The 16,305-nt window shown below is 36.6% G+C and overlaps 1 protein-coding gene across 1 annotated transcript in view; it reads right to left on the reverse strand.

Annotated features, from left to right (window-relative positions):
* The window catches only part of LOC150089737 (RUN and FYVE domain-containing protein 2-like), a 399,341-nt gene that overhangs the window by 274,978 nt on the left and 108,058 nt on the right, over nucleotides 1–16,305 (reverse strand). The window contains exon 4 of the mRNA XM_090389637.1: nucleotides 14,105–14,209. Coding sequence (XP_090245763.1) covers nucleotides 14,105–14,209 — 105 coding nt within the window. The remainder of the gene's footprint in view (nucleotides 1–14,104; nucleotides 14,210–16,305) is intronic.

Below are 16,305 nucleotides of genomic sequence, written 5' to 3' on the forward strand. Positions count from 1 at the left end.
ATATCAACTATCATTCTGGAAACATTTACAAATGCATACAGCATAATGATGCTTATTGAGTACTCTGCAAGCATCTTGAACACAATAGCTATTTATCACAATTCATCTGATAACTAATTGTCTTTGGCTTCATATGGAAGACTTTATTTAAACTGAAAATTGGAATAACTAACAGTTTTAACTTTTATATTTAAGCCTGTAATATGTATATTTTTTATTTTCAGTACAATTAACATTTTGTTTTTTGAAAATAAAAGAGTAAAAATCACATTTTTTAAATACAGTAAACCCTCGCTAATCCGGTTACAGTTAATCTAGATGTCACATAATCCAGATCAAAATATGAAAAATTCTGTTCACATTGGAGTACTTTGAAAGACACACGAGATTTAGGAAGGCATATGAGTCACTCTGACTGTGCACTGATTGATTGTACAGAGAAAGATGGAACATACTTTACATTGTCTTGCATAGTGTTCTGTATCGTTGACTCTGAGTTGGGCGGAATTTATTGCTTATATCGCTTCATTTGCATATTTCTTTATACTGTATGAATATATGTACATAAGTTAACATATTTTATATAATTATGGGTTCTAAAGAATTTAAAAGTGGAATAAAAAGAAAACACATTACTTTACTATCATTAACAAGCTCAAAGTGATAGAACAAGTTGAAAATGGTGTTCTTTGAAAAAAAAATTTGCTGAAGAATTTGGTACTGCCAATAGACCACGTCAGATATTAAAAAACAAAAAGAATCTATAAAGAAATTTACTTTAAAATTCGATGTAGAGAGTGATAAAAGCCGTATATCAAATATACAGACATTAAAAAAGCCAAAAGAAGTGTTGCTGGAAGAATTGTATTTAAGTGGCATTCACAGCAATGATCAAGTGGCATGCAATGCCACCTGATAAATGTATAAAAAGACTACATTTATCCATCTATTGATGGATAAATGTATTTTTCCATCGGTGTAGTTTTATAGTTTTTAAATCTACAGTGATATTTTATCACTCTAAAGTGATAATTTTTTATTTATTTTCATCAGCACTACCTACATCATTAAATTTTACTTTTTATTTGTGTTCTAAGTTTTTTTTTTTTTTTTTTTTGTCTTTTAGGGTTATATTTTGTTTCACTAATCCAGATTATCCCTTAATCCTGATGACCTCTCCCCCCAAATTAACCCAGAGTAGTGAAGTTTACTGTATTTATTTTTTTATTAAAAATTAAAAAATTTTATACAATAAGTATTACAATTTATTAAGGAAAGATGAAATACTGGTAAGCTCCACACAGAGTTTAAAAAACTCAACCTTTTATTTCAGAAATTAAACAGAAAGTGTATGATATTTCTGGCCGGTTAACTCTGCAGTGTCGGTGGCTAACTCAAAAATAACAAGAATAGATGAAGATAAAAAAATTGGAGATTTTTTTTTTTTTTTATGAAAACCCCAAACACGAAAAGGTATCAAAACCTATAGTACTTAGTACTGTGCATGGGTTGAAGGAGAACTATGGGAGGAGGGGGGGGTGCCGGAAACTTTGCTCTAGAGACTAAACATGGGTTTCACCACTTCAAGCCTCCAATAAGCAAAGTGGTGGTATTTCACCGGTTGATGAAAGTCATCTACCACCTACAAATTTACTGTCTTTGAGAGATGTACCTTCCTATATATAGATAAATTTTTACTTGGTATATTTTTTTTTTTTTTTTTTTTATTTATCATTTTCCCAGAGTTATAGTGTCAATGCACCCAACAGGTGGAGTCAAGGCTCATAATAATAGTAGGGTTTTAATTGTGATAAACAAGTAGCTCAAAGTCTCTAATCATTTGTTGGGCATATATCTTTTTTTGTATTAAGCTAAGGAATTTTCCTTTTTAACAAGCACATAACTAATTTAACACTGTGATTGTAATGGTATAATGTAGCGTATATCTTGAACTTGATAAAATAAAGTATAACATAAAACTTGATAGCATAATGCATATCACTGCAGTAGGAATCTATTCGCTTTGTGTAGTATTGTCAATTAATCAATTAAATTTAATAATTTTCATTGTTAAGCAATTAAATTGTATTTAAATGGAAATCAAGCACAAATTAGCAGGAATGCTGTGGCTCAGGGGGAGAACTGAAGGGGGAGATTCTCCAATGTATCACAGCCTAACAAAATGTGGACTTGTGAAATGTTTACAGACTTTCTGGAACAAGACATGATCCAGCCAAGTGGACTGTGTGTGTGTGTGTGTGTGTGTGTGTGCGCGCGCGCGTGCGTGCGCACGTGCTAGGTGCAGAGATTATGAAGAAACTAGGCACCAACTCAGCATTCTGATGGGTGTTCATGAGAGTTTGAAGAGTAGTGTGGATGCCCTCAAAGGAATTAAAATGGGAGGGCCATCAAGCTCTCAGATACCCAACTCAACACCAAAGCTCACACATATGCATCAGACAACACAGCGGCAATCTCCAGGGTAGAATGCACTGGTCATTCAGGAGGTAGTTATTGTCAGTGACACTATTGTCAGCAAATGGAAAATATGTTGTGCAAGGATAGGTGGAATCAAACCAGGGTATGTCTGCCAGGGGCAAAAGTAGATAACGTTGAAGAGTACACATCTTTTAAGGACACAAAAGGTGATATTGTTGTACACATTGGCACTAATGATATTTAGAGTAAGAGATCTGAAGACTTACTTAACAAGTACAGGGCAATGTATGGGAAAAAGTTGTGAATTAGGATTGAATTTGAAGAGGTCTGCAATTCTACCCAAACACGAGAGGAGGGAACACACACCGAGAGCCTTATCAATCAATTCGGCCCTGGAGAGAATGTGCAAGGTTGACGGATAGAATTTTTATCATTGTGAGCTGTGCTTGTTAACAGAAGAGACTGCTTCTAAATGGATGGGATACACTTAAATAGAAAGGGAAGAAGAATATCTGCTGATGCTATCAAGGCAGTGATAGGTGGGTCGGAAAACTGCTAGCTTGGGGAGGTAAAAAGACTAATAGCTTAACTAGAGTCACAGACAGAGGTGAAAGTGATTCTTGCACTGCTACTATTGGTACATGCAGCAGCAGCCTGGAAAAAAAGGTGTCTGGTACTTCAGGCCCTGTTGTGGGTCAAATAAATATTTGACCCACACCAGGGTCTATGTTAGGTGAGCTAAGAGCTTTGTAAATAAATTTTTTTATGAATTTGAAGTGCTGATTAAGTCGTCAAATGCAGACATTGTAGGAACAGCAGAAACATGGTGTCACTCAGAGATAAGTGATGCTGAATTTGAATATGGAGAGTACAATGTATACAGGAAGGACATACAGGACAGGAGAGGTGGAAGGGTTATGCTCTTAGTTTTAAATCTAAAGCAGTGATTCCAGTTGACATGGGTGACGTGTGCAACGTTGGGTCAGTTTGGTGTGATATAAGCACTGTGAAAACAAAATTGACAGTAGGAGTGTGTTATAGGCCTAATGACTGATGAGTATGCCAAACAACTATAGAAAGAAACAGAGTGGGCAAGAAAATCAGAATGTCTCATAATGGAGGATTTTAACTTTCTAAATGTCGACTGGAATTTGTTGGTTACTCACACATTAACAAAACTTTTATGGATTTCTTGACTGACTGTTTTCTATAGCAGCATGTTAGAGAGGCAAGAAGAGGAAGCAATACTCTTGATCTGGTTATCAGCAGTGATTATTCAAGCATTAAGAATCTGCAGGTAAAAGACCCACTGGGTGGCAGTGATCACTAACGTGGAATTTAATTAAAAGATTTAACCACTGTCAAGGGTAAAGGGAAAGGCTTTTGATTTTGTACGGGGTGGCTACAGTGTTCTCAGACAGTTTTTAAATTCTGTGCAGTGGGAACAACTTATGATGTTACCAACACCAAATTCTAAATAGGAAGTATTTAGGGAAGTAATCAAAGAAGCTACTAGGCTTTTCGTACCAATGAAGAAATACTGTTCAAATACTTAGACCTAAATGGATGTCAGATGAACTACTGAGACACATGGCAGAGAAGAAAAGTGCATGGAATGCATATAAATTATCAGGTGATACAGAAGCCCATGGCAGTTATAATTTAGGCTGTAATAAAGTCACAAAGTTGGTCAGGCAAGCTAAAGCATATTACGAGAAGTCTATCAAAGAATGCAAAGCAAAACAGTAGACTTCCATGCTTATATTAACAATAGAGTACGTAGAACACTTCCGTATGATACTCTCCAGAAATTAAAACAAAAAAATTGAAAACTTACATTAGAGTAAAAAATAAATAATTAAAAACCAATTTAACACAATTAAAAATTAAAAAGAATCTAACGAAAATATTCAAAACGATTTTCCTTCCTAAAGCTGCCTATAAATTTGCACAAGTAAATTTAATAGTCAACTGAATGAATTAAATTATATTTAAATTTAATTTAATTCATTAAATGTTCATGTAATGAATATTTAATTTTAAAGATGGATTCCTTTTTATATTATGAAAAGTAATTCTTCATTGCATTTTATATTTGTAAAATAATAAGAGGAGTTTACCTCGATATAATACGTAGAACACTTCCGTGATACTCTCCAGAAATTAAAACGAAAAAATCGAAAACTTACATTAGAGTAAAAAATAAATAATTAAAAAACCAATTTAAATCAATTTAACACAATTAAAAATTAATTTAACGCAATTAAAAATTAAAAAGAATAACTAAAATATTCAAAACGATTTTCTTCCTCGACGAAATCTGCTTGGGCTCAGAAATACAAATATTAACTAGCAGGTTCTTAAATAGGGGTTATCCCCTTGCCACAATAAACCGAATTAGGATACAGGCTAAGGATAGGATACAAAATACTACACCAACCAACAATAGTAATATCAAAAAATACCTTCTTTCTGTCCCATATGTTGAACAGTGGCACAAACAGTTTAATAGATTCTTTAAAGATACCGAATTAAAATTGTGGCCAGGCCAATAGGAAATTACACACTATACTGAACAATCTCTCGATTCTTTCCGCGTTCGCAACACAAATTAATGATCTGGTATACAACATTTCTTGTGGTGATTGCAACTCGTCTTACCAAGGTTCGACGCGATTTTCTCTGAATATTCGTGTAAATCAACATGAAGCCTCAGTTCGTGCTTCTCGTTCAGCAGTGTCAGAATTAGCCTTTCATGCCATTAACGAAAAACATACTTTTTTATTTAACGAGGCCAAAATACTTAATGTTCAACGTAATTATACGCGACTATTAATTGCAGAAACCATAGAAATTAAATTACACAAGATTTCTGTTAATGTTCGGCAGCCATATTTGATCTCCGATGCGTGGACCTTTACGCACATGCACAAAGACAAATAATCACTAAGTTTCAGGTTCAACCCTATTCGGTAATTTTCATTCCTGTGATCATGACATACGGTCGAAAAGCGTTGACAGCTTCAGGAAGGTAAATCGTTTTGAATATTTTCGTTAGATTCTTTTTAATTGCGTTAAATTGATTTTTAATTGTGTTAAATTGATTTAAATTGGTTTTTAATTATTTATTTTTTACTCTAATGTACGTTTTTGATTTTTTCGTTTTAATTTCTGGTGAGTATCATATAGAAGTGTTCTACGTACTATATTGAGGTAAACTTCTCTTATGATTTTACAAATATTAATATCAACGTAGAACGTATTGAGTATTACAGCTCTGATTCATACTATCTAATTAACAATAGAAGAAAGGAGTTGAATCACATTGGCCCACTTGATGTCTATGGGTTAACTGCTGACGAGCCTGCTCAGGCTGCAGACAAATTGAATAAGTTTTTTTGCACCTACATTCACACATAAGAAATTCTTTAAGGAAGGGGATGCCAGAAGCTTATCAAACTCTACAGAGGAGCTAATTGACTTTGTGATAACTGAAAGGAAAGTGGAGGAGAAACTGTTTAAAACAGCAAAATAATTTCCATCCACCGCAGGTGTGGATGGAATCTGTCAAATTATAATATTTGCTGCCTCCCTTAATTATATTAAGTGAGGCAGCAAAGGAGGTAAACAAACTCTTAGTCATAATTATGAGAGCATCTGTGGATTCAGAGGTAGTCCCCAAGGACTGGAGATGTGTGAATATATCCTGATTCATAAACAGGGATCAAAAGGTGACATGAGTAATTACAGACCTGTTAGCTTAATGTCTGTTCCAGGGAAAAACAATGGAATCATAGTTAAAGTTATGCAAGACCATCTGGACAGGCATGCAATTATACTGCAACCACAGCATGGATTTGTCAAATGGCAGTATTGTCTAACCAATCTAATAGATTACTATAATACAGTAACCAAGGAACTGAATAAAAAAAAATAATTTTGGCATCATATACTTGGATTTCAGGAAAGCTTTTTATACTGTTACACATAAAAGACTGCTGTACAGACTGGAGTAATGTTGCATTAAAGGCAAGTTACTACTATGGATAAAGGGATGGTTAAGTAGAAGACAGAGTTGTTATCAATGGGCACTGTTCTTTGTGGACTAATGTTATTAGTGGAGTTACCACGGGGTGCAGTGCTGATCCCATTGTTGTTTACAATATTTATCAATGATATTGATGAAAGTATATCAGGCTTAATGTCTAAATTTGCAATGATACAAATGTTGGCAGGGTTAGCTACTGCAACAAGATCTAGAAAAATTACGTCGATGAGCTTAGAAATAGTAGTTGAAGTTTAACAAAGACAAATGCAAGGTATAGCATATGGTAGCAGTAACCCCAAAGTAACTTATCACCTGTATGGTACTACACTTGGGGTAATGGAGAATAAAAAAGACCTGGGGTTAATGTGCAGTCAGATGTGAAATTCTCAGAGCAGTGCAGTTGTTTTTTGCCAGGCCAGCAAATGCGATTGTCAATAAAACTGAACAACAAATTGTGGGTAATATCTTGTTACAGGCATGAAAGTAAGTTTACTTTATAGATTTTGGGATGCTAAACACGAAAATAGTGCTTAAAATGGCAGACTGGCTCTTGTTTTTGAAAAAAAGTAGTTTTTTATATTTATAAAAGGCAATTTTTATTTATGTGGCAGTAAGATGTAGCTACGAACATACCTGTAACAAACACAGGATCTTTTTGCCTTTCGCTTGTATTCAGCTTTGGAATCATCCTTTTTCTCCATCCAACAATAATTGGCTAACATGGTGGCACTCCACTTGCTTTTATATCTTTATTTCATCGGTGCAATGTCTTGATGGAAGCATTAGCATAGGCATATGATGCAAGAAAGAAAGCTTATATAGTATCAGCCAAAAAAAAACTTCCCATTTCACCCATCCATTCACTCCAAAAGTCTGTCTAGTTCAACCTTGAATTATTTAGGCTGTAAACTTCCACAACAGGTGGAAGTTTGTTCCAGCAAGCTATTCTACAACTGTCTTTCTTCAATTTGAATTTATGCCCCCTCAGGTGCAAAATCTGAGCAAGAGGAAGAACCCTCTGAGCACTGAATCAGATTTTGTTTGGTTTGGATTTTATTGGCGCATTAGCAACTAAGGCTATAATGCGCCAAGACCAGGTAATATCTAAAAATTTAACATCTCAGTGACTATGTATATAAAGTGCTTAGCATCATAATACACAGCCATTTCTGAATAAACAGAAAATTTTTAAGGTGGCATCGTTTTAGGTTATATCTCATATTGTGAATACCTTCACAACGAGTTGCCATGATATTGCACTACTTCGAATAAGTAACGCTTCACCTAAGGAGAAGACTAGTGTTACTTATTCTCAGATAGGTACCACCACCCAGACAGCACTGTTTCAGGGCTATTTGGCCCTTCGTCAGTGAGTGGGTAGGTACCCAAGTGATGCAATGATGGCAAAAACAGTTATGAAGTATAACTCCACAATATGAGAGATGCCTGATGGTGTATGATGTATTTAGACTAAGGCGCATTTAGGGCTAGAGCCTCAAGCTGCGAACAAATTTAGACTATGTATATAAAGTGCTTAGCATCATAATACACAGCCATTTCTGAATAAACAGAAAATTTTTAAGGTGGCATCGTTTTAGGTTATATCTCATATTGTGAATACCTTCACAACGAGTTGCCATGATATTGCACTACTTCTCCTTAGGTGAAGCGTTACTTATTCGAAGTAGTGCAATATCATGGCAACTCGTTGTGAAGGTATTCACAATATGAGATATAACCTAAAACGATGCCACCTTAAAAATTTTCTGTTTATTCAGAAATGGCTGTGTATTATGATGCTAAGCACTTTATATACATAGTCTAAATTTGTTCGCAGCTTGAGGCTCTAGCCCTAAATGCGCCTTAGCCAAAACCCATCTCAGTGACCTAATTAATTAGGCCACCATGTCCAGATCTAAAAACAAAAAACATAAATAAATAACAAAACATATAAATTTTAAATACGATTAAAAACCTTTATTGCTTTCAAAAAGCTAAAAACAGCAGACACGTTGTCATTGTCGGATAAAATCTGACTGAGTGTATAAGGCTCAGTCAGATGATTAAAAGCGGTAAAACGGGTGCTGCTAAAATCTGGACAGTCAATTAAAAGGTGTCTGATCGTTAAAATTGTGCTACAGGACACACACACACATAGGAGGGTCATCAGCCCTCAGCAAAAATGAATGAGTCAAATGACTATGTCCTATGCGGGTCCGGGAGAGAACAACTTCCTCTTTATGATTCCTGCGCAGACTAGACTGCCACGGTTCAATTACAGGCTTTATACGATATAATTTATTCGCAGTCTGTCTATTCCACGAATCCTGCCATTGGGAATGTATCTTTTGGTATATTATTTGCCTGTAGTCTGTATAGGGGACTGACGGGCAGCAATTGTTATTGGGAACTGCTGATTTGGCTGCAGTGTCAGCCAAATCATTTCCCCTAATCCCAATGTGGCTGGGAATCCAGCAGAAGCGGATACCATATTCACGTTCATGGAGAAAGTGAATCTTCTGCTGAAGGCTAGACAGAACTGGATGAGAATTACATCTCACAGTTATTAAAGCCTGTAACACGCTGAGAGAGTCGGAATATAAAATGAACCGTTGGTATTGGCATTCACTAATGTGATCCAAGGCTAACTCTATAGCGTGCAGCTCTGCAGTAAATATGCTGCATTCAGAGGGAATCTGCTCCGATGTAGTGCTGTCTGTAAAGACAGCAGCAGATCCCACATATGATTCCGACTTCGAGCCGTCTGTGTAAACTGGTGCGAAGTCAAAATGTTCAGCTCGGTGTGCTGAATAAAGCTGCAGGTAGACAGACGATGGAGTGTCCGACTTTCCCCAATTTCTAAGGGAAAAATCACATGCCAGGACATGAGCATGCCAGGGTGGAAGGGGTTGCTTCGGTGTTTGAGCAACCTTGTCTACCTTGATATTAAGTTCTTTGAGTAGCTCTTGGAGACGAATACCAAAAGGACGATTGGCAGTCTTACGGGTGTTGTACAAATTTTCCCATCGTGGCTCAAAAACGGATAGCCACGTAGGATGGTCTGGCAGGGATTTCAGTTTTAGAGCATAGTTTAGGGACAACTGCTTACATCAAAGCCATAACGGCGGTTCGTTTGCTTCGACGTATAAGCTCTGGACTGGAGATGTTCGATATGCTCCAATAGCGGTACGGAGAGCCAGATGATGGACAGGGTCCAGCCAACGAAGTACACTGTCTCTGGCCAAATTGTATACCAGGGACCCATAATCAAGTCTGGATCGTACAAATGCACGGTAGATGCGTAGTAGGGTGCATTGATCCGCACCCCAAGATGTAGAGGAAAGAGAGCGCAGAATATTCAGCCCTCTTGTGCACTTTGTGCGGAGTTGACGGATGTGATCTAGAAAGGTCAACTTTTTATCAAATACGAGTCCCAAAAATTTTGTGTCCGCCGCTACTGGAATAGCATTTTGTCCGAGCCTTAATTCAGGTTCAGGATGAAGATTACGCTTGCAACAAAAGTGCATGCAAACAGTCTTCTCCGGCGAGAACCTGAAGCCATTAGCAAGTGCCCAGGAATTAAGACGATCAATGGCTTTTTGCAGTTGTCTTTCAATAACCCTCATGTTGCATGACTGACAGAATATGCTAAAGTCATCAACATAGAGGGCACTGTTTATGGTTGGAGGAAGTTGTTCTGTGATGGAATTTACTTTGATGGCAAAAAGCGTGACACTTAAAACTGATCCTTGTGGTACTCCCTCCTCTTGGGTGAAGGAGCGAGAGAGTGAGGATCCCACACGAACTTGGAAAGATCGATTGGCTAAAAAGTTTTTAATAAAAATGGGCAGTTGCCCCCTAAGACCAAGGCTATGCAGATCTTTTAAGATGGCAAATCTCAAGTTGTGTCATACGCTTTCTCCACGTCGAGGAACACTGACACCAAGTGTTCGCGTTTAAGGAAAGCATCCCGGATGGATGTTTCCAATTCTAATAAGATGGTCCAAAGTGGACCAGTTCCTTCGGAAGCTGCACTGGATGTTGGAGAGAAGGTCATTTGATTCTAAATACCAGATTAAACGAGAATTAACCATTCTCTCCAGGATTTTGCACAGACAGCTAGTCAGAGCAATAGGACGATAATTTCTAGTGACTTTTGGATCCTTTCCTGGCTTAGCAAAGGCAAGAACGGTTGCCTTGCGCCAGGAATCCGGAAACTGCCCTTCAATAAAGATTCTGTTATACAGAAGGAGCAGATAATCCATAGATTTTGGTGAAAGATGCTTAATCATTTCATAATGGATGCCATCTGGTCCAACAGCACTTGCTTTGGAAAGAGCAAGGGCTCTTTTCAGTTCCTGAATAGTGAATGACCCGTTGTAGGGATAAATGCTCTTGGACTTAAAATTAAGTGCCTGTTTTTCGAGTTTATGTTTCAGGACCAGGAACTCTGGGGAATACGAAGATGTTGCAGAGATGTTAGAGAATGTTTCCCCAAGAGAGTTGGCTATTGCAGTTGGATCTGCAATAGTGCATCCATTATAATCTAGGATTGAAGAAGGGTGGGATGTATATTTTCCCTTCATTTTCCGGATTTTATCCCAGACTACCTTAGAGTTGGTAGACTGGTTAATGGATGATGTAAAATGGATCCATGATTCCTTTTGACTCTGACGGCAGATATAGTGTGCTTTGGCTTGTGCACGTTTAAAGGCTATAAGGTTGGTCGTGGTAGGATATCGGCGGAATATCCTCCACGCTTTGTTTTGAGCCTTTTTTGCTGCTGTGCATTGTGAATTCCACCAAAGTTTGGGAAATGGTGGAAACCGGGCAGATGTTTTTGGAACAGCATTCGCAGCTGCTTGGACGATAATTTCTGTGATGTACGTTACTGCATCATTGATAGGCTCCTGACTGACGGTGCTGAGATCAAAATTTGCCTGATGTTGGAAGGCAGACCAGTCAGCCTGATCAATCTTCCACCGTGGTAACCTGAAAGGAAGACACGGTCTCCCACTGCGTAACGAGGTTATCACAGGGAAGTGATCACTTCCGTATGGACTCTCCTCCACTTCCCAAGTGAGTGAAGGGAGTAGAGAAGGGGAGCAGATAGAGAGATCAATGGCAGAAAAAGTACAGGTAGGCATGTGGAAGGTGTTTGTTCCAGTATTTAGAAAGGAAAGGTCATTATCATTGAGCATACGCTCTATGACCCGTCCCGTTCCATTGATGTTAGCACTACCCCACAGGGTGTTATGTCCATTAAAATCCCCGAGAAGTAAGAAAGGGGGAGGCAACTGCGTTACAAGATCATCAAGGTCTTCCTGGGAGTTGTCAGTCCCAGGTGGCAAATAAATAGAGCAGACCGTTAATAAAAATCCCACTGTAAGGCAAATTGCAACTAGCAAGGGCTGAACTGGGGTCTGATTACCCACTAGGATAGCTACTCCTCCATGAGCAGGACCATCCGCAATTCTATCCTTACGAAAGATTGTGATATTATACATCGTGGGATCATCATTTGCTTTTAGGTAAGTCTCCTGCAAGCAAAAGCAAACTGGCTCGTGCTTTTGCAGGAGGGCCTTGATGTCATCAGTATTTCGCCGGAAGCTGAATCAGCACTGAGCTTGCTCAAACCATTCAAGGCCTTATACATTGCAATCAGATCACCTCGCAGGTGCCTAGTCTCCAGACTGCAATTTGCAGAACTTAAGCCTTTCTTTGTAACAGTAACCCTTTGTTCCACTCACTAATCTTGTTGCCCGTCTCTGTACTTGTTCCAGCAGCTCTACATCTTTCTTAAAATGAGGCCTCCAGACCTGCATGCAGTACTCCAAGGTGTGACCTTATACAAGAGGATAATCACATCCTTATCCCTAGTAGCAAAATTCCTATATATCATTGACAAGACCCCATGAGCTACTCTTGCAGCCTATTTGCATTGATCAAAAAACTTCATAATATCTGACTGCACAATTACCCCCAAGTAATTTTCATTCTACACTACCCTAAGTGCAATACTATACAGTTGGTATGTTACTCTAGGCTACTGCTACCCATATGCAGCACTTTGAATTCATCAATGTTAAACTTCAGTTGCCATCTCTCAGCCCATCTGCTCAACTTTTCCAGATCCTGTTGCAGTAGCATACTGTCCTTACTGTCATCAACAATCCTACCAACCTTCGTATCGTCTGCAAACTTGGACATTAAGCGTGATATACCTTCATCAATATCATTGATAAATACAGAAAACAATGAGCCCAACACGGACATCTAGGGTGACACCACTAATGACATTAGTCCATGAATTAAGAAATTGTGGTGGAAATCTCTGAAATAACTTTTCTTCTTATGTATTTCCCATAATTCAAGAGACTACAGAAATTTAAGTTCATCATAAATATCTTCTCTTCTCTTCTCAAACTTCAACCTGCACATAGTACTAGGATACTTGGGGGAGGGGGGCATAAAAAATAAAATTAAAAGAATTTCGTATCCAATTACATTCCTGCCAACGAGTAGGACAATCTTTTTTTGATCAGGACTATTCATATGTTGAGTGAAAAACTGCAGCCATTATCAACCCACTGCAGGATGGAAGCCTGCTCAACAATTCATGCTACGGGAAATAAACCATAATCTGCCACGCTGGTCCAGTGCCAGTTGGCAGATCGACCGTATTTAGCAGTCAGGGGCTTGAACCCCGGTCTACTCAAAGAGCATGTGCTACTGCACTCCTTCTTACGACCACTCGGCTACAGAGGCCGTTTGCTGAGTGAAAAGGCTTCTTTAATTAAGAATTTTAGTGTCTTAGCTAAATCATTCTCTGCCTAAAAAAAGCAAGTAAAGGTCACAGCATGTAACAAAGTGGCTTTATCTATTCTCAAAACATTTCAAAATGCCTAATTTAACTTGAAGATAAGTATTTTGAGAGCCACTTGCCAGCTAATTCAAACTCTAAACATAAATCAGATGGTAATTAAAAATGTTTTGGCCATAACAAAATGTAACTTAGGTGCTCACAAACATGACTCTATTCAGATTCAATGCAAGTGTTGTTATATAAGACATTGTTTGAATTGCCAAACTGAACAAGAATTGAAATGTATAATGAACATAACTGAAACAGTGTGTTGATAGCAGCATGTGGGAAGGAACTAATGCAAAGTAAATAATTATTATAAATATTTTACCTTAATTTCTTCATTTCAATGATAATAATCAAAATGCATATAAAGCAATTTATGGCACACTTTTTGAGTAGGCAAGGTTAATTCACAGATCAAAGTTTAATTTACAAATTAAATAATCTGCCTGCTGTTAATCATAATCATGTATTAAACTTAATTCCTTATAGATTATAACTAATTTCTGTGGAAAAATGTTCGTCATTAAAAACATCGATCGATCTCATGAAAATTCATTAACTATTATGCATCCACTAACTATTTAATAAATATTTTACTTAATTACACATCTACTAAATGTTTTACCTTAACATTCACTATCTATTGAAGTACTATTCTACTGACAAAATAATTTAAATTTAATAAAAAAGACAAAACTAAACAATGATATATTATGACTCACAATAAATCATTTTAATGTACTTACAAGAGTACATCTTCTTTCTTATCAATTATTAATCTGAAGTAATCTGCCAGCCTTTTCTGCATTAAAGCCAACCTGAGCCATGCTCTTGCGCGACCCAAATGTGTTCTGAAAAAAGAAACGTTGCAAAATATTAGAAATTGTACTATTTTATATGTATATCATACTATCATATACAATGGTCTCTCAATTAATGATGTCTTTGATTACAAAAATTTGTTTACAATGTGCCTCATAAGATCCCATGTACAGGTCATGCAGTTGCATTTATCAGCACTTGGAGTCCATTTAATTTTTGTAATTTTGTTGTGACTGTGCAAACATCTGTGATTTTCATAATTTATGTGCCTACAACTCTCACTCTGTGTGTGTGTGTGTGTGTGTGTGTGTGTGTGTGTGTGTGTGTGTGTGTGTGTGTGTGTGTGTCGTTTTTTACTAAATAAAATCAGTAGTCATGGCCTTAAAAAAGGCAAGTGTGAAAGAAAAGAATAACAGGAGAAGCACAAAACAAGAAATTATTTCAAAAGAAAAAACAGCATTAAAGTAAATACACTTGTAAGTGATTGGTGGTTGGTTGGTTCTTGGGTTTTATTGGTGCATTAGCAACTAAGGCTATAATGCGCCACTTGTAAGTGAAGATAATCTCATGAAATCTATGATTTCAACAATATATAAACAAAAGGACACACTTATCAGTGAAAATGAAGGCTGATTCTCCAGCATTTCAAAAGCAGGAAATTAAAAGTAAAAATGGAAAAACTATTAATACTATGAATTTTGAAACACTGATGGCATATTTATGACAAGGCAGGTGTGAAACTCATAGGTAGCTAAGAAAGAGAAATTGCTACACCATACTTTATAATTGCTATTAACACTCTGGCTGCATTGTCGCCAAAAATTCCAATAGTAAAAGGTTTTCAATTTGCTAACCTGGAGATTTTAAAATAGGATTTTTCAAATTACAAATTTTAAAATTAAGAAGTTCTTAATCCATTTTAGCTTGCACACTAACTTCCTTTATAATACGTAACTTTTATATACCTTTGATCCAAAAGTTATACAAAAACTATCAAGCCTCCATCAGTGAAACACTTTTTCATTTTAAGATTAATATAGCAAATGAAAAACTTAAGTTTATTTATTACTTTAGAATTTTATTCCTGAATGATTAAATAAAAATTATAAGAATGCTTACCAGTATGTATTAACCTGACATGATCACAAGTAATACTAAAACTTTTACTGATTCAGAGATGATTTTGCTTCCTTCATAAATATAGAATCAAAAGTTTTCTCACAGCAGTTAACTTATTGCTGTTAAGAGTATCATGATTTTTTAGGTCAAAAAGATGATCTAAACTGAGTTCTTATTTCAGCCACCTCACTGAATACATCACTTTCTGCAAAAAGGTCCTCTATGTTAATACAATTTATGGCTTGGAGGAAGCACCAAACTATAAGTACAGAAAAGTAATCCGAAAACTTCAAGAATCTTATGCTAGCCCAGCCCTTCTTCAGTATGCTAACCCTCCTTCAGTATTTTTTTGGTGCAATACTAAATTTGGTCATACTACACCTAACTATTATTATGTTATAGTATCCATAATACTATAACTAGTATTATGGATATTAATTTTTTTTAGTTATAGGCTGTACCATGTGTGGCTGAAAAGTATTATTAGTTTCAAAAAAGAAACAAGCTCAATGCTAGAGGATTTTTTTTAATAGAGTAAGTTTTGAGAGAGAGAGAGAGAGAGAGAGAGAGAGAGAGAGAGAGAGAGAGAGAATTGAAGGATGTTTTTCACCCTATTTCATGAAGTAGACATTCTCTAAGGAAATGCTGAAGTGACAGAAGCAGTGGACATTCCAGAGAATCACTTTTTTTGAATAAACACAAACATGTGAGATTACTGTAAAATATGTATTTTTGCTGAAACAACTTTATAATCCACTCATGCAGAAACTTGACTTCCACTGCTGAAAGATTCTGTTTTATCTGTATAAACATCAAATATATACAAAGAAAACACTTGCTAGAATTCTTGCTGTACAATTAGTCCATTGCCTCTTCTGGACAGCACTATGCCCTGGGATCCAAAAAGAATTGACATTTGATATTTATTTCCTGTGAGCCTCATTAGTTGAGCCAGAATTTGACACAGCACAGGATGTGCAAGCACATGCTTTCAGGAGAGCAAATA

Source organism: Mastigoproctus giganteus, chromosome 2, assembly GCF_048544385.1.
Source record: "Mastigoproctus giganteus isolate SK-2022 chromosome 2, ASM4854438v1, whole genome shotgun sequence".
Taxonomy (NCBI): domain Eukaryota; kingdom Metazoa; phylum Arthropoda; class Arachnida; order Uropygi; family Thelyphonidae; genus Mastigoproctus; species Mastigoproctus giganteus.